The sequence below is a fragment of the Heteronotia binoei genome, chromosome 18 (genome assembly GCF_032191835.1).
Source record: "Heteronotia binoei isolate CCM8104 ecotype False Entrance Well chromosome 18, APGP_CSIRO_Hbin_v1, whole genome shotgun sequence".
NCBI lineage: Eukaryota > Metazoa > Chordata > Lepidosauria > Squamata > Gekkonidae > Heteronotia > Heteronotia binoei.
In genome coordinates, this window is record NC_083240.1 from 29,168,107 (window position 1) to 29,188,850 (window position 20,744).

The 20,744-nt window shown below is 47.0% G+C and overlaps 1 protein-coding gene across 6 annotated transcripts in view; it reads right to left on the reverse strand.

Annotated features, from left to right (window-relative positions):
• The window catches only part of COL26A1 (collagen type XXVI alpha 1 chain), a 172,457-nt gene that overhangs the window by 129,219 nt on the left and 22,494 nt on the right, over positions 1 to 20,744 (reverse strand). For 5 of the 6 annotated variants that reach the window (XM_060258953.1, XM_060258948.1, XM_060258950.1 and 2 more), the window contains exons 2-3: positions 15,725 to 15,847; positions 7,044 to 7,147 (exon numbers count right to left, since the gene is read on the reverse strand). In XM_060258953.1, coding sequence (XP_060114936.1) covers positions 7,044 to 7,147; positions 15,725 to 15,847 — 227 coding nt within the window. The remainder of the gene's footprint in view (positions 1 to 7,043; positions 7,148 to 15,724; positions 15,848 to 20,744) is intronic. The other variant, XM_060258949.1, reaches the window with a different exon arrangement.

The window sequence follows — 20,744 nt, forward strand, 5'->3', positions numbered from 1 at the left end:
GGGGTCAGCAGGGACATTGTGTGACATCCCTGACGAAATGACATCACCCAGAAGTGGCATCATTGAACCAAGGCTGTCATGTGGCGATGTGCTGGTGTTGGGCCAAAACTCTATGGGTTTTTTGTCCTCAAAACATTAGAGTTTGCCCAAATTCCAGAGCATTCCCATGTGACATTCCCAGTGCAATGATGTCACCCAGAAGGGCAGGATTTTCCTCACAGGCCAGCTGGCAGGTGGTGGATCAAAGCCCCCAACAGCAGGGGAACCCCCACTGGGACCTGGCAACCCTACCCAAAGCAGCCATTTTCTCCAGGGGAAATGATCTCTGTAGTCTGGAGATTAGTTGTAATTCTGGGAGATCTCCAGGCCCCACCTGGAGGCTGGCAATCCTAAAAAGTCCAGGAAAATAGCCAGCAGGCTGCAACACTCGGATTCTGATTAGCAGCTGGGATAGCCATTGAGGATGCGCTTCACATATCTGACGAAGATCTCCACTCATCCAATGAAGTTCTCTGGATGACTCCATGTCCGTCACTTGCTTGCAACCTAACACATGGTTCTTGAGGAGGCAAACTGGAAGGCAGGAAAAACTGGGTATGCTGCCCTGATCTCCTTGAGAGGGGAGGTGGGCTACCAGTACAGTCAATAAGTACAAGACAGATGAACAGCCAGCTGCTTGGAATCAGCAAATTCTAACTGCCCAAGGGGACCTGGTAGAGCCAGGAAATATGAGCCACTGCAGTCAATACATTTGACCTAATTAAGCTCCCAGCTTTTCAGATGTCCCCCTACCTATTGGCAGAGATGACACACAGCCACTCGGATAATGAGGAAATAATTAAAAGTTGCATTATCAAAAGAGTCTGGTTAGCACATGATAAACTCCTGGTAGAGAAAGAAGGTTCTAATTGAGGGATAGTTTACAAAAGAGACAGGGAGGACAGAAGGCAGGCTTCAAAGTAAAAAACCACTGCCTGAAGCCTTTGGACAAAGTGACATGGGGCACAGATGTCCCAGAATGGCCACAGCAAGCAGTGCCTTGCCCCAGTTTATTTATATTCTTCTTTTCTCAAAACAACATTGTTCTTTTCTCAAAACAACATTGTTCTCCTTTCCTGCATTTTATTTTTGTAACTGCCATCCTGCAGAGTAAGTTAGGCACGCAGGCAGACAAACTGGCCAAAAGCCACCCAGCAAGCTTTCATGGCAGAGATTTGGAACTGGTTGTTACAAATCCTAATCCAAATCTGTGAAGTTCTTGAGATAAAATCAGGAAGGGGTGGCATGGTATAGCCTGATATCACCAGATCTCAGACACAAAGGTGTCTTATAATGAATCAGACCACTGATTTATCAAGGTCAGTATTGTCTGCTCAGCCTGGTGGCAACTCTCCAGGATCTCAAGTAGAGGTCTTTTACATTACCCACTTCTTTTAACTGGAGATGCGAGGGATTGAGCCTGGGACCTTCTGCATGCAAAGCAGAGGCTCTTCCTTTGAGCCACAGTGCCTCCCCATCTCAGAAGCTAAGCAGGGTCAGTACTTGAACAGAAGGAGCCCCATGGCACAGAGTGGTAAGCTGCAGTACTGTAGTCCAAGCTCTGCTCACAACCTGAGTTCGATCCCAGTGGAAGCTGGGCTCAGGTAGCTGGCTCAAGGTTGACTCAGCCTTCCATCCTTCCAAGGCTGGTAAAATGAGTACCCAGCTTGCTGGGGGGAAAGTGTAGATGACTGGGGAAGGCAATGGCAAACCACCCCATTAAAAAGTCTGCTGTGAAAACATTGTGATGTGACGTCACCCCAGAGTCGGAAATTACTGGTGCTTGCACAGGGGACTACCTTTACCTTTTTACTTGGACAGGAGACCACCAAGGAAGACTTTCAAGAGGAAGGCAATAGCAAATCTGCTGTGCTTCTTACTTGCCTTGAAAACCCCTTGCTGGGGTCACCATGAGTCGGTTGCAACTAGACGGCACTTAGATACACAGGGAGTAGATCAGCTGACCTCTGTATCTTTGATGCACATGCTGCATTGGACAAGACTTGGTTGTCTTTGTTAAGATTACTTCAGTTTTGCAATGAACCGTGGCATTTGCAAACCTGCTACAAGTGTCCATGGGAACGTGCAACTGTTAAGCCTCGGGGAAGTCTAAGAACCCATCAGTGCCTCCCACTGTGGGAAACCTGAGCACAAGAATGGCCTAAGTAAACACAGCCGGGGCACATATCTTCGGAAGGAAGACAGCGCCGTGATGAAGATCTGCAGTTCTCCTACCAAGAGAGAGGAAATCTACAAAGTCTAAAGTCTGAGTCTTCCACTGCCTAACTAGCAACCAGACTTTCTCCGCAAGCTGGGGTCTTTCTTTTTCAGCTGCATGGCTAAGAGTTAAAATTCCTTAGATAATTATAATCTAAACAATCTGTAGCCGTCAGCATTAAAGAAGTGCCCACCAGCTGGTGATGGTTAAGTGGTTACTTTTCTCCAAAAAACTGAACCTATTAGCAAAGGGTCAAAGCATTTGGTAATACTCCGGAGCGAGTTTCTTTCGACAACGGTTCACTCTATCAGAGGGCAAAGGGTGGCTAGCAAACAGGAGAGACAGATTGCTTAGTTGAAAGAAAAGGAGAAGGTTGGGAAAGGAACACAAGAGAATCCAATCCACTCTCCCCGCACCCTCCAAGATCAACCTCAGCTGCTCCCAATCAAACCCCACAATTTAAAAAAGGGGGGGGACAAATAAAATCCAGCTCCTGGAAGACTTCCTTGATAACAGAGATTGCTCAGTCTCAGGTGGGTTACCGTGGTGGTCTGCTGTAGAAAAACTAGATTCAAGTCCAGTCATATCATTACAGTCAAACAAGATTTCCAGGGAATATGCTCTCAAGAGTCCAAGCTCCCTTCCCAGGGCTGGCCCTAGACGGTCTGTCACCCTAGGCAAGGCTAACTTCTGGTGACCCTCCAATGCACTGATAACATCACCAAGTCCCATGGGGGGAACCCCCTAGTAGGCTGGCACCCTAGGCAATCACCTAGATTGCCTAGTGGCAGGGCCGGCCCTGTGACCCTTCCTCAGATTCTGAGAGACTGCTCAGGATCTCACACCCTCTTGTCTCAAAGATATGCAGTGAATATCTATGCTTTTCCATTCCTGATGTGAAAGCCATATCTTCACTGTGTGTGATAAGGATGATCTCTCACTCCTGCTGTTGACTTGGGGGGGGGGTGGAATCCCCATTTTGGTTTCCCTCTGCTAATTTAAACCACAATTGTTTATCATGGTATCATTTTCTCATTCCCGATGCCAGCTTCTTCCCATCAGCGTCCAATTATCAAACATTAATTGGGGCATCAATAATTCAGCAATGTGCTTTACATGTATAAATTACACGTATACATATACATTGACCTAGAAACATCCTATAAAGCAAATAAGGAATACGAATTAATCCACAAAACAAACAGGAAAAAAATACAAACTGGCAAAAGATATTGTCACGCCCCTGATGGCCCCCATCACTCCCTGCCATAGCCGCTGCTCTCCTGGTGGCCTGACTTGGGCCTGTGCCTGTTTAGGCTTCCCAGAGGTCTCAGAATGAGGGAGGACAGAGCTGGGTTACTTCACCCCTCTGTGCTCGTGTCCTCCCCAGTTGTGCTTGGGCTCCTCTCTCTCTCGTTCGGCTGCCCTTTTGTTGCAGCAGCCTACTTCCTCCCTGACCTCTCAGTCTCTGGCCTTTTATACTGTCCCCGGCCCCCTCCCTTCCTCCCCGGCTCCACCCCCAGATAACTCCGCCCTCACTTATAAGCGAGGACGCTGTGGGCGGACTTCCTGGGGCGTGTGCTCCGTGGGACGGCCGAGGGGGCTGTGATGCTGGCACTGCGTATGAAGTTCTTGGGCTTCCAGCCCTCTCCGTGGGGCGTCGTTCCTTCCTCCCTTGCTCCATGATCGCAGCTGCAGCTCAGCCACTGCTCCCGAGCCCGGGGGCAGGCACATCGGCTCTGTGTGTTGGCGGACTCAGCGGCAGGATGGGCCGCACCGGGCAGCCGGGAGGTATCTCGGGGGGTTGCGGGAGGGGCTCCTGGAGTCCCGTCGCAGCCAGGACGGGACAGATATAAACAAATATATAAAAGGAATATTTGCTCATCTTTAGGGAATAACAGCAATCCTATTCAGAGCGACTCCAATCTAATGGAACTGAAATTGGTAGTCTGAGATTGGAGTAACACTGCATAAGATTGCACTGCAAGTGTTGTCAGCAGAAAAGCATTTGAGAGTGTTATTGCCAGTTCAGTGGGTTTTTAAAAAATCGTGCTTACATGCATAAGTAGACGCACTGTTAAGTTACTTCTGCATGCAATGCACAGAAATTATTCACAGGCATGTTAGGAATCTAGTGGCACCTTTAAGACCAACAAAGTTTTATTCAAGGCATGAGCTTTTGTGTGCACACACACTTCTTCAGTCACACCTTGAATAAAGGTTTGTTGGTCTTAAAGGTGCCACTAGACCCTGAACTTTCTTCTATAGCTTCAGACCAGCATGACTACCCACCTGGATCTAGATTCACAGACATGCTCCTAGGAGAAAAGGAGGCCTTTGGATGGGGAATGTATTGCATAAAAGCCAACTACTGATAATATGTATCCAGTGTAGGCTTACCGTCTTCCTGGTGTCAAGTCTGTGTATAACTCTGGCTCAGTCAAAGAGCATTCTGGGTAAAACCAAAGTATATTCAAATGCTGCTAGCTTAAACTCTCCCTACCCCCCTTCCTCTTATTATGTAGTTTTGCTTTGAAATGGCTCAGATCGCAAAGCATGGAGACACACCATCCACCAGGCTGTCTCTTCCTTTGAGAACGCACGCATAGCTGGTCTTGAGGACAAAAGGAGATTGAGGAAGAATCGCACTGCTATAGCACCAACCCTAAATCAGACTTTTCCCTGCAGCCACTGTGGCCGGACCTGCCTGTCCCGCATTGGTCTTGTCAGCCACCAGCGAGCCTGCAGCAGACGTGGACTATTGCACCCTTCTTAAATCTTCATTCGCGAAGCCAAGCCGAGAGAGAGAGAGAGAGGGGAGAGATGTGAAAGTCTTATCTGTGCCTTCTCAGGCTTGGCTCAGAAGGGAGTCAGGAGCCTACTACGATCAAGGCCAAGCAGGCCTGAGAACGAATTGGTAACATCAATTTGTGAATGTTCCCTGCATAACACCCCCCCCCCCGTAGGAATCCCTTTGAAGTGTCCCTTATATGCTGGTATCTACTGTATGTTCTTCAGTCTTTCAATAACGGCCTAGCCTCAAGTAACAGTATCAATAAACTAGTTTCTTTGTATCAACAACGACTCGTTATTGAATCTGCCGACTTAACACCTGGCCACAGTGGACTAACGTCCACTCTCAGCCCCAGTCACATACCCTCAATAATTTTAGGAGTGGGAGAAAAATGGGAGATTAGTGTTGATGGTGACACTCTAGGAATTTCTCCAATCTCTATGCTGAGATTATAGGGATTCCAAGAGCATTACATTCTCCAGATATCACATTCTCCAAATGTTCATATGGAAGTGACATCCTCCATGACATTCTAGGAATTTCCCCAGTATGTAGGGTCTTCACCATAAAGACTGCATAAATCTCTAGAGTGTTACAGAGAATGTGATGCCACATCCCCTGAAACTCCACCCTCCCCAAATTTCTCAGCATTTGCCAGTGCAGGGCTGGCAATACTAGTGCATAATGATGGGTCCAGATCTGCATACCCAAACCTGCTTTTAAGGATAAGTGCCTCAAATATGCCATACCAGCATGCAGGAAAATGGCAATGTCAGCAGAAAGAGTGGGACTGGTTTTACACATCTGCTACATGCTACCTAATTCAGAAAATATGAAGGCCAATATTTAGGAACTAAGAAAACTGAGTTGCAGTGGAAGGAGGGGAAATCGATGAGCACCCTAATTGAAAGAAGATGTAGCACACTGGAAACAGCCAGCCCACAAATCTCCGCTTTCTTTACTTTTCAAGGTTTGGGGCCAGATGCTGATAACTTAGGCAAAGGAGCTCTCATGGGTCCTTTCTCCTTGAAGCTCAACCCCACTCCATACGGACAACCCAGAAGCATATAATTATATACTGAAAAGTCGACAAGCCAGCAATAATGTTACAAATCACATTTCAATGCCACTGCCACCAGAGGTGTCGCATTTTATGAAGGAGTTGGAGGACAGAGTCCACGTCTCTCCAACAACCTTGCAATCTGTGTAGCTGACAAAGGAACACAGATACACATCATACAGGTCCTCATGGATGATTCTAGATACGATAGCAATTGAACCAAAGAGTCAGACACTTTTAATGATTGAACGTCTAGAAGCAGTGCTGAATCCAACAGCAGACCAGGAGTCCCCACCAGAGGTGGAACTCTAGCAGGAGCTCCTTTGCATATTAGGCCACACACCCCTGATGTAGCCAATCCTCCAAGAGCATCCAAAAAAGAGCCTTGTAAGCTCATGGAGGATTGGCTGCATCAGGGGTGTGTGGCATAATATGCAAAGGAGCTCCTGCTAGAATTCCACCCCTGGAGGTCCCCAATTTTTCTGAGCCTGCAAGCCCCTCTGGAATTCTGACATAGCATGGCTGGTGCAGGCACAAAATGATTGCTGCAGGAGGTGAAGCCAGCTACAAGTGGCTGCTGTAGCTTTCCTTTGTTCATACAGTGAAGATCCTTGTGCTGCACTGGCAAAACATTTGCACAGACAATCACATATCCAGCAGCCAAGCTTTAATGGACAAAAGCCCAACCTGGCACTGCCCACTTTCTAAAAACACTTGGTGGGTACCAGAAAAGGTGGCTGCAGGCATCATGGCACCCACCGGCATCCACTACCAATTATTAATATTGAATAAATGAAATGGAAAAAGCAGCTGAATGGACTGGCTGAACACCCTGAAAACTGGAGACTTTTCATACGAAACCAGTACAGTTGAAGGGTCCACCAAGTCACAGCAACCCTGAGCATGCATCCAGTGTAGCACGAGGGACTTACCTTCCTCGCAGTTGCTTCCGGTGAAGCCAGGACAGCAGCGCCATTCAAGGGCAGTCACTGTTCTGTAGGAGATCTTGTATGTGGGTCTAATGAGGGTCCTGTAACTAACACAAGCAAAACATCAGGTGGACACAACCTACTCAGCTCTGCAACATGAAAAGGCTGTGGCTCACTGGCAGAGCTCCTGCTTGGCATGCAGAAGGCTCCAGGTTTCAATCCCCGCCATCTCCAGTTAAAAGAATCAGGTAGAAGGTGATGTGAAAGATCTCAGCCTGAGACTTTGGAGAGCTGCTGCCGGTCCGAGCAGACAAAACTGACTTTGATAGACCGATTCAATATAAAGGCAGATTCATGTATTCATGTGTGTGTTCCCCTTTCAGGTCCCCCCTACAGCTGAAATTTCCTCCCCTTTCATATAGGGTTGCCAGGTCTGATGATTGTGGCAGTGGGGGGAGGGGCTTTCCAGGACTGGTGTGGGGAGCACCATGATGTCATCACATTGGCAATATTGTGCAGCTTTTTGGGGCAAAACTCTATGGTAAAGCCACCCTCAAACCATAGTTTTGCCCAAAAAACAGAGAGCAGCCACATGATGTTGCTGACATGATGATGTCATTTCCATGTAATGTCAGCAAGTCATGTTTGGGGGTGAGATTTCCCCCTTCCAGCTGGCTGGCCAATGGTGAGCAGGATCCTGAAAAACTGAGGGATCCTGTAATGTACTGAGTGACGAGACATGTTGAAGGCAACATGCTTTATTAGCGAGCACATCACAAGGCAAGGCAACGCAGGCCGGGTCCCGATTATATACATACCCCGGAACAACACTCAGTCTGGCCAGGTCCAATCCTGGCCAGTTAAACTTCCCGTCACAGATCTTGATTGGCGGAGTGTATTTGCGGAGCTACATCCGGGGACCAATGGACTTCCACTGGTCACCTCCGTAGAGTCCACTGTGTTGTAATTTCGGGACTGAAATGCAAGACACAACAGATCCCCCACCCCTAACTGGGGGATGGCATCCCTACTTTCAAATGTGACCAGATACAAAATGTGAGGGGTTTAATTATGGACAAGGCCTCACAACAAAGCCAAAACCAACAAGACTAAGACCCCCTATCCCAAAAGACAGCGACCCATATTATGGTAGGACATTGGTTAGCTGATAGTTTTCTAGGAGCTAAAAAATACAGGTGAACCAAATCCATACTGTGAGAGAAATGGGAAAGGCAACGGCTAGTAATAGGGTCGACATGCCTTGTAATTTTGAGTTGCTTTTCTTATTTCTTGTCTTGGGATCATTTTTCTTTTTAAAAACAATGGCAATATTTTAAAAGAAGTTTCAAAAACACAGTTCATATGAACCAATGATAAAGCCCGCCTATCATTTTATTCAAAAATCATAGCATAGTCACAAGCAGGGCTTTTTTTTTTTTAGCAGGAACACACAGGAATGCAGTTCCAACTGGCTTGGCATCAGGGGGTGCGGCCTAATATGCAAATGAGTTCTTGCTGGGCTTTTTCCACAAGCAAAATGACAACCTTTTAGGCTTAGGGTGTGGATGGGCTTTTTGGCCCACCATAGCTGCCCCCTAACCCCAGATTTAATGTGCATCATCAAACACGCACATCTGTCCTGCACAGCCCGCTCATCCTTACCTTGTCCTAGGACAGCCTGGGAACTAACCACTGGGAACTTGTTGTGGTGCTTCCATGGTGCATTTCCTGGCCATGTGATCGGCCCGGGTGAACCATGGAAGCGCAGGAGTAATGTGATTGCTCCTCTCAGCACGTGCACAGCCCATGCCTATGTTGCAGGCCAGGCAGGTACTGTCTGATATCTGCAAGCGTCTCTATCTGTATTGGCTTTTTTTTAAAGCCGAGAGACTGCCACAGCAACCAGCTCATCTGATCCCACCCTTTGAAGAGTTTAACAGCTTAGGACTGCATATGAATGACCTTATTTTTATTCTTACTGTGTTTCCAGCATATAAAGAAGTGCACCAAAGAAATTTAATATACAATTATTACTACCCCTTCACTAAGAACAGGCATAATCTGTCCCCATTATATCAATTTAGGTGGGTACCGTGTTAGTCTGAAACAACAGAACAAAGTTCAAGAAGAAGAAGAAGACTGCAGATTTATATCCCGCCCTTCTCTCTGAATCAGACTCAGAGCGGCTTACAATCTCCTATATCTTCTCCCCCCACAACAGACACTCTGTGAGGTGGGTGGAGCTGAGGGGGCTCTCACAGCAGCTGTCCTTTCAAGGACAACTCCTGTGATAGTTATGTCTAACCCAAGGCCATTCCAGTAACTGCAAGTGAAGGAATGGGGAATCAAACCCGGTTCTCCCAGATAAGAGTCTGCACACTTAACCACTACACCAAACTGGCTCTCAAGTGTGCGTGCCCACAAAAGCTTATACCCAGAATTAACCTTCACTGGTCTTAAAGGTGGACTTACTTTGTTCTATCCAATTTATGTTCACAGCATATTTCCACCTTCTAGCACAGGGGTGGCCAACCTGTGGCTTGGGAGCCACATGTGGTTCTCACACATATTGTGTGGCTATCGAAGCCCCCACCACCTTGAAGAAGACATCTGTCTCTTTAAATTACTTCTCCAAGCCGAGCCAGTCAGCGGCTTGGAGAATGCATTTAAAATTAAAGTTGCTTTCTTTCCACCTCCCCCTCATCTATTTGCCTTCCTCCCTCCCTCCCTCCCTCCCTCCCTCCCTCCCTCCCTCCATCCATCCATCTCCTGCAGCTCTCAAACATCTGACACTTACTTTACGTGGCTCTTACGTTAAACAAGTTTGGCCACCTCTGTTCTAACATTTTGTATTGAGGTCAGTTATTTATTCATAGAGACATGCGGTCAATAGAGAGTGGATTACCCAGATTGCACATCATATCCCCTGCTCAGGCAACAGCCTAAATTAATACATCATTACATTAATTAATTAAGTTCACGGGCTTTATTGCTAAACAACTCATCCAATTAACCCTCTGCTGTTCCCTGTATCCAGCGGTAATATTCATAAACCTGCTGCATGTTGCAGACCCTTATCCAAAATAGCAAGTACGCAATTTTCTTTTGGAGAGTTGTCATGGATATTTGCAGTATTGTGCAAAAAGACAACTGGGAATTGTTCAATAGAAGGGCTATATTTATGACATAGGCAGTTGTCTCTGGTCTCCCGCCAGGCTGCAAAGCCCAGCATTACCCCCAGCTCCCTGTAGCATAGTTATTCAGAAAGCCAAAGAATGGAGCTATGGAAACCCAAGGGCTACAGACAAATTGCCACAGTCCTTGGCAAGCATCTTCATGCTACCACACAATTCTCGGAAATGTATTTTTCAAAGCCTTCATTAGACGGAGAGCAGAGATTTCTCCTCTCTTTGGGGCGTTGCTCAGAACAAAAGAGAAAGTAGATCCCAGCTTGTTCCCAGCTGCAGTCCAGGGAAGTTAGCGGCCAGGGGTGACCCCCAGGGTGTCCTAGACCGACTGTGACTTGGATAAAAAGAAGAAAAAGAAAAACAACAACAGTATGTCATGTTAATACTTTGTGTGTCAAGTTAACACTTCTTAAAATGTGTGTGTGTGCGCGTTCTAGTTATGGCGACCTCTGGTTACTGACCCCTTAGGGGAGCCTGGAGGATATTCAAAGAGGTGGCTGAATGAAGCCTGCCCCTGCCGCCCGACTGCTGGTATTCCTTGACGGTCTCCCAGCCACGAACTTGCCAGCGACAACCCTGCTTAGCTTCTGAGATCTGATGAGATCAGGCTTGCCTGGGCTATCCAGGTCACGGCTGTGTCATGCTTCAGTTCTATCTTTTAGATTTCTGGTTGGTTCTACAATCCTAAGGCATTGCTTATTGAATGTCCCATTTTGTTGATTTACTGACTCACTCCATGTCAGCATTTCCCATTTGCTAGGTCGCGACTTGGCACCTGTCCACACAAGCCTCAATGCCAGGTCACAAGAAAAGCTCTAGCTAGCCCCGCCCCCAGCACCCATAAGTCAGGCTGACCTGACCCCGCCCCCAGCAGCCTTAAGCCAGGTTGACCTGCTCTATGTAACCCACCTTGAGTTGCTATGAGAAAGGTGGATTGCAAATAATGCAAACAAACACTGCGTGATCTAGAGCTCTACTGTTATGGGGGGACTGATTCATGCTTTGTTCAAAATTGCTTGAAGGGTTAAAACAAGCTGCATACAGTTCTTCATTTCATGATGTGAAGTGTGTGTGTGTATGTATGTATATTTGTGTGTATAAATTTGTGTGTGTGTGTGTATTCACATATGAATGTTTAAAAAGAGTGCTTCTGACGTGCCTCATTTTGAATGCATAACCAGAAAGAAAGAAAAATCAACATTCTGCACTGAAGTTTCATTTCATAAGTCAGGACTTTCAAGAGCAGAAGCAGGTCAGGAAGACAAGAAAATAATAGTGAAGACCAAGTTTGGATCAGGTCAAGGAAAAGTGGAGAGTGGGGACCCAGAGAGACCACACAGGAAGTGTCTCTTTCCTGCATGTTTAAGATGTTTTCCCTGCAATGTTTAGAATTTTTGCAAGGGAAGGCATTTGCACAGAACTGTGTTTCAGATTAGGATCAAAGTTGCTTCCATTCTGCAAGATAAGAAGTCTGGTGTTTATCTTCCCCTCCTATCTGGTTTGTTTCGCCAACAGAACACTCCAGAGATTCTTGCAGGCGGAGGGGGGGGGGCCACTTCCAATTCCATTTATGGAGAAGGAGAATTAGAAATTAGGAAATGTGGTTTCCCTCTGTTCCTTAATTACATGGATTTACTGCATTGATATCGAACAATTGCTGAACCCAAGGTGGTGTAGAAGAGAGGAGAAGTTCACCCAGACATTGACTTGAAGCACATCTGCTTTGCTTCAACAAAAATGCTGAATTATGCACCTGAAGACCAACAGTTCTCAAACTAGGGTTGGCAGGTCTCAATTCAAGAAATATCTGGGGACTTTGGGAGTGGAGCCAGGAGACTTTGGGGGTGGAGCCAGGAGCAAGGGTATGAAAGCATAATTGAACTCCAAAGGGAGTTCTGGCCATCATGTTTGAAGGGATGGCACACCTTTTGAATGCCTTCCCTCCATTAGAAATAATGAAGGATGAGGCACCTTCTTTTGGAGCTCATAGAGTTGGATCCCTGGTCCAATCTTTTTGAAACTGGGAAGGTGTTTTGGGGAGAGGCACCAGATGCTGTACTGAAAATTTGGTGCCTCTACCTGAAAGAACAGCCCCCCCCCCGAGTCCCAGATACCCACGGATCAAATCTCCATTATACCCTATGGGAATCGGTCTCCATAGGGAATAATGGAGTGCCCAGCAGACATTTCCCTCCCCCACCTCCCACTTTCTGATAACCCTGAAGAGGGGGGAGGGCCTTCAAACCGGGGGATCCCCTGCCCCTAACTGGAGATTGGCAACCCTATCTCAAACAGAGTGAGAGAGTTCATTTCACCTGGAGAAAATGGCCACTTTGGAGGGTGGGTTCTGTAGCAGGGGTGGCCAACAGTAGCTCTCCAGGTTTTTTGCCTACAACTCCCATCAGCCCCAGCCAGCATGGCCAATGGCTGGGGCTGATGAGAGTTGTAGGCAAAAAACATCTGGAGAGCTGCCATTGGCCACCCCTGCTCTATAGCATTATATCTCACAGAAGTTCCTCCCCTCCCCAAACCCTGCTCTCCTCAGGCTCCATCCCCCCAAACCTCTGGGTAGTCTCCAACTTTGAACTTGGAACCTTAGATTTCATGCAAGCAGAAGTTTCTTCCTTTAAGAAGGGAAGGTGTTGTACAAATGAAATAATCACCATTCCTGAAAATATTTTACTAATTCCATAGAAGTACAGCAGCCCACCCCTGCAATATTGATGCCAAAGATCTTCAAAACTAACATTGCATGCACCAAAAATGCTGCTGTTGGTATGACGCCCAAGAGCCCAATGTTGCTATTGTGCATTTTTAAAAATAAGAATGTTTCCGGTGTGAACTCACATGACTACCTTCTCCTCCAGACTAGAAACTCCTTACTTTATGGAAAGCTAGCAGAACAGAGAAAAGGGGGGGGGGGTGTCTTTTGGCAGGAAAAGATATGTGAAAGAAATATCTTGGATTTTTTTTTTAAAGTATGAAGGTCAAATTTTGTTCTGATAAGTCTAAAGACAAATTCTCACTGCTGAAAGAGAAGGATACAAAATCGCAACCCATATTTGGAGAGCCTGAAAGGAAACAGAGATGTGTATACTGCAGAGCTTGGGCTGGCAAGGTACAGAGTCTGGCTCAGCCTCCCTTCTATATATAACATTTTGCCTTTCTCACCAAACGCTGTGGGGATTTAAAACTCCATTCAGATGATTAACTGAGACATGTTTGTGGGCAGATTGGGGAGGGGGGGTTCCTAATTGTAAACCGAGAACTTTCCCACCCTTATTGCAAGTGTATGATAATTTTTTTAAAGGGCTTCTGTTGTATATCTTCATTGCGCCACAAACTGAGAAGCCAAACTCTGAAATATTTTGAATTGTGGGAAAGCAGGAGGAGAAGAGTTGGCTTTTATACCCCACTTTTTTTTACCTTAAGGAATCTCAAAGTGACTTGCAATCGCTTTCCCTTCTCCCCGCAACAGGCACCCTATAGGATAGTTAAGGGGCTGAGAAAATTCTGAAAAAACTGTGATTGACCCAAGGTTACCCAGCAGGCTTCATGCAGAGGATGAGTGCAGAATCAAACCCAGTTCTCCAGATAAGAGTTTGCTGCTCTTAACCACTATACCACACTGGCTGGATACATTTTTAAGCTAGCAGGCACCTTTGGAATGCTGATGCAGAGTGGTGAGTACAACTACAAAATGGCTGCTGCAGGACGCGGAGACAACCAAAAAATGTCAGGGAGCAGGGTCATGCATCTCTGATATTAACTCTTCAACAGATCAGGTGGAAGCTCTGCTTAACAGGATGCCTTTTAACAGGGCTTTTTTGGTAGAAAAAGCCCAGCAGGGGCTCATTTGCATATACGGTCACACCCCTTGATGTCACCATTGTCTCACCAGCAGGAACTCATTTGCATATTAAACCACACCCCCTGGCGCAAGCCAGCCGGAACTGCATTCCTGTGCGTTCCTGCTTTAAAAAAACCCCAGCCTTTTAACATGAACACACTACTTTAAATTGTTTTCTTGACATGCCCAGCTGAGCTTACCTTCAGTCACACAGTAAAGAATCTTGTGTTGTGGTGGCAGCTGCTGCCAAAGCAATTTTTTAAAAATTGACACCGCTAATCATTTATTAATTTATTGAAATCATTTACATCCCACCTTTTCCCTCTGTGGGGACCCAAAGCAGCTTACATCCTTCTCTCCTCTTCCATTTTATCCTCACAACCACCCTGGGAGGTAGGCTAGGGTGAGAAAGTGTGACTGGCCCAAGGTCACCCACCCATGGCCCGAGTGGGTCTTCCAGATACTAGTCTGCCACTCTTGACTACTACTACACACTGGCTCTCAATTAGATCTCCAATGGCCATTTAGAAGCCCTCCTTGGGCTTAGAAGCCCACTGACCCTGCCCACATTCTAATAATACTTGGCAGATGCCAGGAAAAGTGTTACTGGGTATCATGGCACTCGTGGGCACAGTCCTGCAGCCGCCTGGGTTAGAGTTCTAGAAGATCTGGATTCCAATCTCGCCTCTGACATGAAGTGCATTTGGTGAACTCAGGTCAATCATTTTTCTTCCTCTAGGCCAGGGTTGTTGCGAGAACAACCTTACAGGGTTGTTGAGAGAATAAGGAGGGGAGAACCACATATGCCGCCCTGAACTCATAGCATGGAGGACAGAACAAAAATGTGCTGGATACGTAGCACAGAGCTGAACGCAATCTAAGATGAAAAGTCTGACTTGGTATATGGCAGCCATGATGCTGCTTTATACTGAGTCAGACCTTTGGTCTATCAAAGTCTACTCTGATCGGCAGGGGCTCTCAGGCTGATGTCTTTCTCATCATCTCCTTCCCAAACCGTTAAAACTGAAGATGCTAGAGACTGCCCCTGGTGGGGCCTGGAGATCTCCCACTTTTACAACTGATCTCCAGCTGGCAGAGGTCAGCTCCCCTGGAGAAACTGGCTGCTTTGGACTCGATGGCATTGTACCTTGCTGAGGCCTCTCCCTTCCCCAACCCCACCCTCTCTTGGATCCACCCCAAAAGTCTCCAGGTGTTTTCCAACACAGACCCAGCAACCCTACCCTGGCACCTGGATTCCAAGCACGCCCTTCGCCACTGTGTCACAGCCTCTCTTCAGCTACCAAGGGCAGTTAAAAAGCTAGCCGTGCAAATATCCTCAATTCAGTCCCTTTGAAAACACAGCAACCACCGTATAATGATCCTACACACCCGGAGTCTGAACACACACTGTGAAATCCTTAATTCATCCTCCCTGGCGGTGGCTTGAGGAGAGAGTTGTGACAAAGACGGATTAGGAATGCTGCCAAGTGCCAGGGCCTGCTTTCAATTGGCTGCATCCGGAATGCTTTCCCCTGTCCCCCAGAGAGCCACCGGTGCGGATTCCTCTGAGCTGCCTATCCGCCCAGAGAGAACCGCTCACTCCCCAGCTGGATTCATTCAGGCGAAATGGTCAAGCGGGCTTTTACCTCACTAAGTTGGCACAAGGTCCTGGCCACCGGCAACTTTGATAAACCCTCTGGATCACTGTCTCTGAGCCGTTCTGCACCTGGCAGGAAACCATCCGGGTGACCGTGTAGTGACACCAGTGCCTGTGGAGGGGGAGAGCAAAGCGGGAGGTTAGCGAAAGCTGAACTGTTTGTCACAGCAAAGGCATTCGTTTGGAAGGCAAGTGACGAAAACTCACGGCTCTGTACTAAAAAGAGATAAAAGCACACAAGAATACTGCAAATCAATCCGACTCATGAAGCCAAGAAGGTATTCTGACATCTGGACATTCATGATCTCTAACGTTGTTGAACACCGCAAACGGCCTTATACTGTGGCAGATCATGAGCTCATCTAAAGTTCAGTAAAAAGTCCCCTGTGCAAGCACCAGTCGTTTCCTACTCTGGGGTGATGTCGCATCATGGCGTTTTCACGGCAAACTTTTTATGGGGTGGTTTGTCATTGCTTTCCCCAGTCATCTACACTTTCCCTCCAGCAAGCTGGGTACCCATTTTACCGACCTCGAAAGGATGGAAGGCTGAGTCAACCTGGAGCTGGCTACCTGAACCCAGCTTCCGCCGGGATCAAACTCAGGTCGTGAGCAGAGCTTAGGACTGCAGTACTGCAGCTTTACCACTCTGTGCCACAGTACCAGAGGTCTTTTCCAATACCCGCTACCTGATATCCTTTAACTGGACATGCCAGGGGGTTCATCCTTCGGAGACTTTCTGCATGCACTTCCCATGAAGCTACTCTTTTACCGTTTTCGCACACAGCTCACCACGCAGTCACAATCCTGTTCCCTCCGCAGCGTCTGGTCGGATTTCGCACCATCTGCGCCGGAGTTACAGGAAGTGCCGCGGCTTCTGCGTAGCAAACGTAAACTGGGTTTTAGCGGTTTACGTTTGCTACGCAAAAGCCGCGGCACTTCCTGAAACTCCAGCGCAGATGGTGCGAAATCCAACCGGATGCTGCGGAGGGAACAGGATTGTGACTGCGAGGTTAGCTGTGTGCGAAAACGGTATTTATTAAGCCACAGATTTTCCCCTATTTTACATTAGTTTTTTAAAAAATGTACACAGGTTACAGCATCAGTCTCCTCTACTCCATTTATCCTCATAACAACCCTGTGAGGTAGGTTTACCTGAGAGAAAAGTCGCTTTCTCACACACTAAATAATGCACTTTCAATCCTCTCTCAATGTCCTTTGTAACTGGATTTTACTGCATGAAATGGCAAAATCCACTTGCAAACAATCGCTGGAGTGGATTGAAACTGCACCGTATTTAGTATGTGTGAAAGTAACCAAAATGACTGTCCTGAAGTCACTTTGCAAGTTTTCCATGGCTAAGTAAGGGATTCGAATCTGGGTCTCTCCGATCCTAGCTGTACACTCCAACCACTACACCACACTGGCTCTCCAGGTTTGTACTTTTTGTCAGAAGATAATAAGATGCCAAGTATGAAAACAGCAAAACAAGACCCACCACAGACAAGGATGATTCCTGTATAGCTACCCAGTCTAAAGAGAGCCAGTTTGGTATAGTGGTTAAGTGAATGGACTCTTATATGGGAGAACTGGGTTTGATTCCCCACTCCTCCACTTGTATCTGCTGGAATGGCCTTGGGTTAGCCCTAGCTCTCACAGAGCTGTGCTTGAAAGGGTAGCTTCTGGGAGAACTCTTTCAGACCCACCCACCTCACAGGGTGTTTGTTGTGGCGGAGGAAGATAAAGGAGATCGTGAGCCGCTCTGAGACTCTAAGATTCGGAGTGGAGGGTGGGATATAAATCCAATATCTTCTTCTACTTCTAAATCAGTTCCCTGTATAGCTGTAATTGTGTCGGAAACCATGCTGAGAAGATTCCATTCACAGACATCCCATCCATTTTTGACCTCAACAAGAAAACTTAACTCTACCCTTGGAGCAGCTGTCATTTTCATGCCAGGAGGAAACCTTGGGAAAGGAAGAGGTGGGAAGTCGGTTAAGCAGCTCTAAAGTCTAGAAAACAGATTTAAAAGCGGGGGAGGTGGGGGACTGAACTTTGTTTACATTACCCTATGCCGTTAAACCTGGCATTCCAGGATCAAGGATTTCCTAGCAATAAAACATTATTAAAGGCTTTCCCATTTCTGTCGGATGCACCCTATAATCTTTATGGGAGTGACATGGCTTTGACCACATGGAGCTGTAATTTTAAAAGCAGGAATGGAATGGGGAGGGGGGGACGGTCTTTGAAGTCCATGGGGGGAGAAGCAGAGCAAACAGCACATCACACAAGGAGGAGCGGCTCTTGCAGAAATGACCAGGAAGAAGGAGTTGGCACACCAGATTCCGTGTTCTACTACAGGTGCTCGTTTTACCAAAGGACTGCCCCTAAATTACAATAAATCACTGCCTCTGTAGGCTCAAGTGTACACTGCAATTTGTTCTGTTTCTTTTCGACCAGGGGCGGCCAAACTTGCTTAATATGAAAGCCACATAGAATAAACACAGGGCCGGTTCGTGGGAGTAGGCAAAGTAGGCAGTCGCCTAGGGCACCACCTGGCCTAGACGCATGACTCTGGCTCCTGACCACTGTCACCTTGTCTTCTCCCATCACCAAGCTGCCCTCAACAAAGCCAAGCCGCCCCCCTCTCCCTGATGTGTGACTTGGTCTCCCACCTCATCCTATCCCGCCTCCCTCTTTCCTGGTGTGGCCAGCAAGCACTTATTCTCACAATTCATAACATATCACATTTTTTTTTAAAAAAAAATTAAAATTAAAAATCAGTAAATTACAAATGCGAAAAGTTTCAAGTCTGGCGCTCTTCATTTTCCCTACATTTTTTAATAATGGGAAGTGGGGGTGCTAGTGGGTGATTCACCTAGAGCGCCAGAAAGCCCAGCACTGGCCCTGAATAAACGTCAGATGTTTGAGAACCACAAGACAGGGAGGGAGGCAGGCAGGCAGGCAAATAAATGAGGGATGGAGAGAGGGGTGGAAAGAAAGCAACTTTAATTTTAAATGCATTCTTCAAGCCATCGGAGAGCCAGGAACAGAGAATCAAATTGACATGCGTTGATCCGTGTTTGAAATATATGTACTGTGGCTCCAGGAGTTAAGTTTGTGGGAGAAAAGGCTGACAAAGGACCAGATCTGCAAAACCTTGAGGAACCCCCTTCTTATGGTCCCTTACTCTCTCATTGGTAAGTTTTCTATTGGAAGTTGGAGGACTCCACCCAAGTCGCTGGATACAAGTTTATAACGGGAAAGCTTTGACTCAGCCTTCCATCCTTCCGAGGTGGGTAAAATGAGTACCCAGCTTGCTGGGGGAGGGGAAGTGTAGATGACTGGGGAAGGCAATGGCAAACCAGCCCGTAAAAAGTCTGCCGTGAAAACGTTGTGAAAGCAACGTCACCCCAGAGCTGAAAACGACTGGTGCTTGCACAGGGGACTACCTTTACCTTTTGCCTCCAAGGGACTATAAACAGCAGACCTTTTGGGAGAGTGGAATGTACTCTGTTTCCAGTTTTGAATTTTTGAGTGGTTATCAGTAACATGTGATGTTTATACAGACGCATGATTTTTGATGAATAGAGTTTGCATACACACTGCATGTGTGAAAGTATTATTGTTATCTGGTGATTTATATTGAGATTTTGCACTGACACTGGAACCTGCTGATTTTCTCTACCTTTGGAAAAAACGGCTGCTTTGAAGGGTAGACTCCTCAGACCTTTCCAAACTTGCTTGACTTTGATCAGCACTAGCAGCAGCACACTCTGAAGTCCGACAGCTGTGAGGGCCCAGAGCTTTGGTGGGGCCCACAATTAGTTGCCAGCCCCCAGGTGTGGCCTATAGCAGTGTTCCCTCTAAGCCGAGTTAGTGTGAGCTAGCTCTCAGGTTTTTAGCCTCCAGCTCACACATTTTCATCTTAGCTCAGGAAAAACAGCTCCAGATCAAACTAATTGATGCAGGAGCTCACAACTTTTATGCCAGTAGCTCATGAAGCAGAATTATTGCTCACAAGACTCCACAGCTTAGAGGGAGCACTGGCCTGGAGACCTCCCGGAATTACAGCTGTTCTCCAGGCTAGAGAGTTTAGTTTACTTGAAGAAAATGGCTGCTTTGGAGGGTAGACACTAGACGCAGGGCTTTTTTTTTTTTTTTTTTAGAAAAAAGCCCAGCAAGAACTCATTTTCATATTAGGCCACATACCCCTGATGCCACCATTGTTTCACACAAGGCTTTTGTGTAGAAAAAGCTCAGCAGGAATTCATTTGCATATTAGGCCACACCCCCTGATGCCAAGCCAGCTGAAACTGGCATTCCTGTGTGTTCCTGCTCAAAAAAAGCCTTGACACTAAGTTCTCAGACCCTGCTGAGGTCCCTCCCCTCCCCAAACATCCCACTCTTCCCAGGGTCCACTTCCAAACAGGGTTACCAGCCCCGGCCTCCACATGGATTTAGGGTTACCACATCTCCCCTGGCCACCAGCAGAGGAGGGGGGTTGGATTGCCAGATCTAGGCTGGGAAACTCCTAGAGATTTGGGGGTGGATCCTGGGGAGGACAGGGGCCTCAATGAAGAATAATACCAGAGTCCACCCTCCAAATCATCCATTTTCTCCAGCAGAGCTGATCTTTGTAGTCTGGAGGTGAGCTGTAATTCCAGGTCCCAACTGGAGGCTGGCATCCCTAGATGAAGAGGGAGATCAGCAGGGATGTGATGCCATACAGTCCACACTATGAAGCTTCCATTTTCTCCAGGGGAATGGATCTCTGTAGTCTGGAGATTAGTTGTAATTCCAGGGGGACTCTATAGTCCAGGGGTGGCCAAACTTTCCTAACATAAGAGCCGCATAGAATAAATGCCAGATGTTTGAAAGCAGCAAGACATGAACATCAGATGTTGAAGGAAGGAAGGAAGGAAGGAAGGAAGGAAGGAAGGAAGGAAGGAAGGAAGGAAGGAAGGAAGGAAGATGACAGACGGATGATAGATAGATAGATAGATAGATAG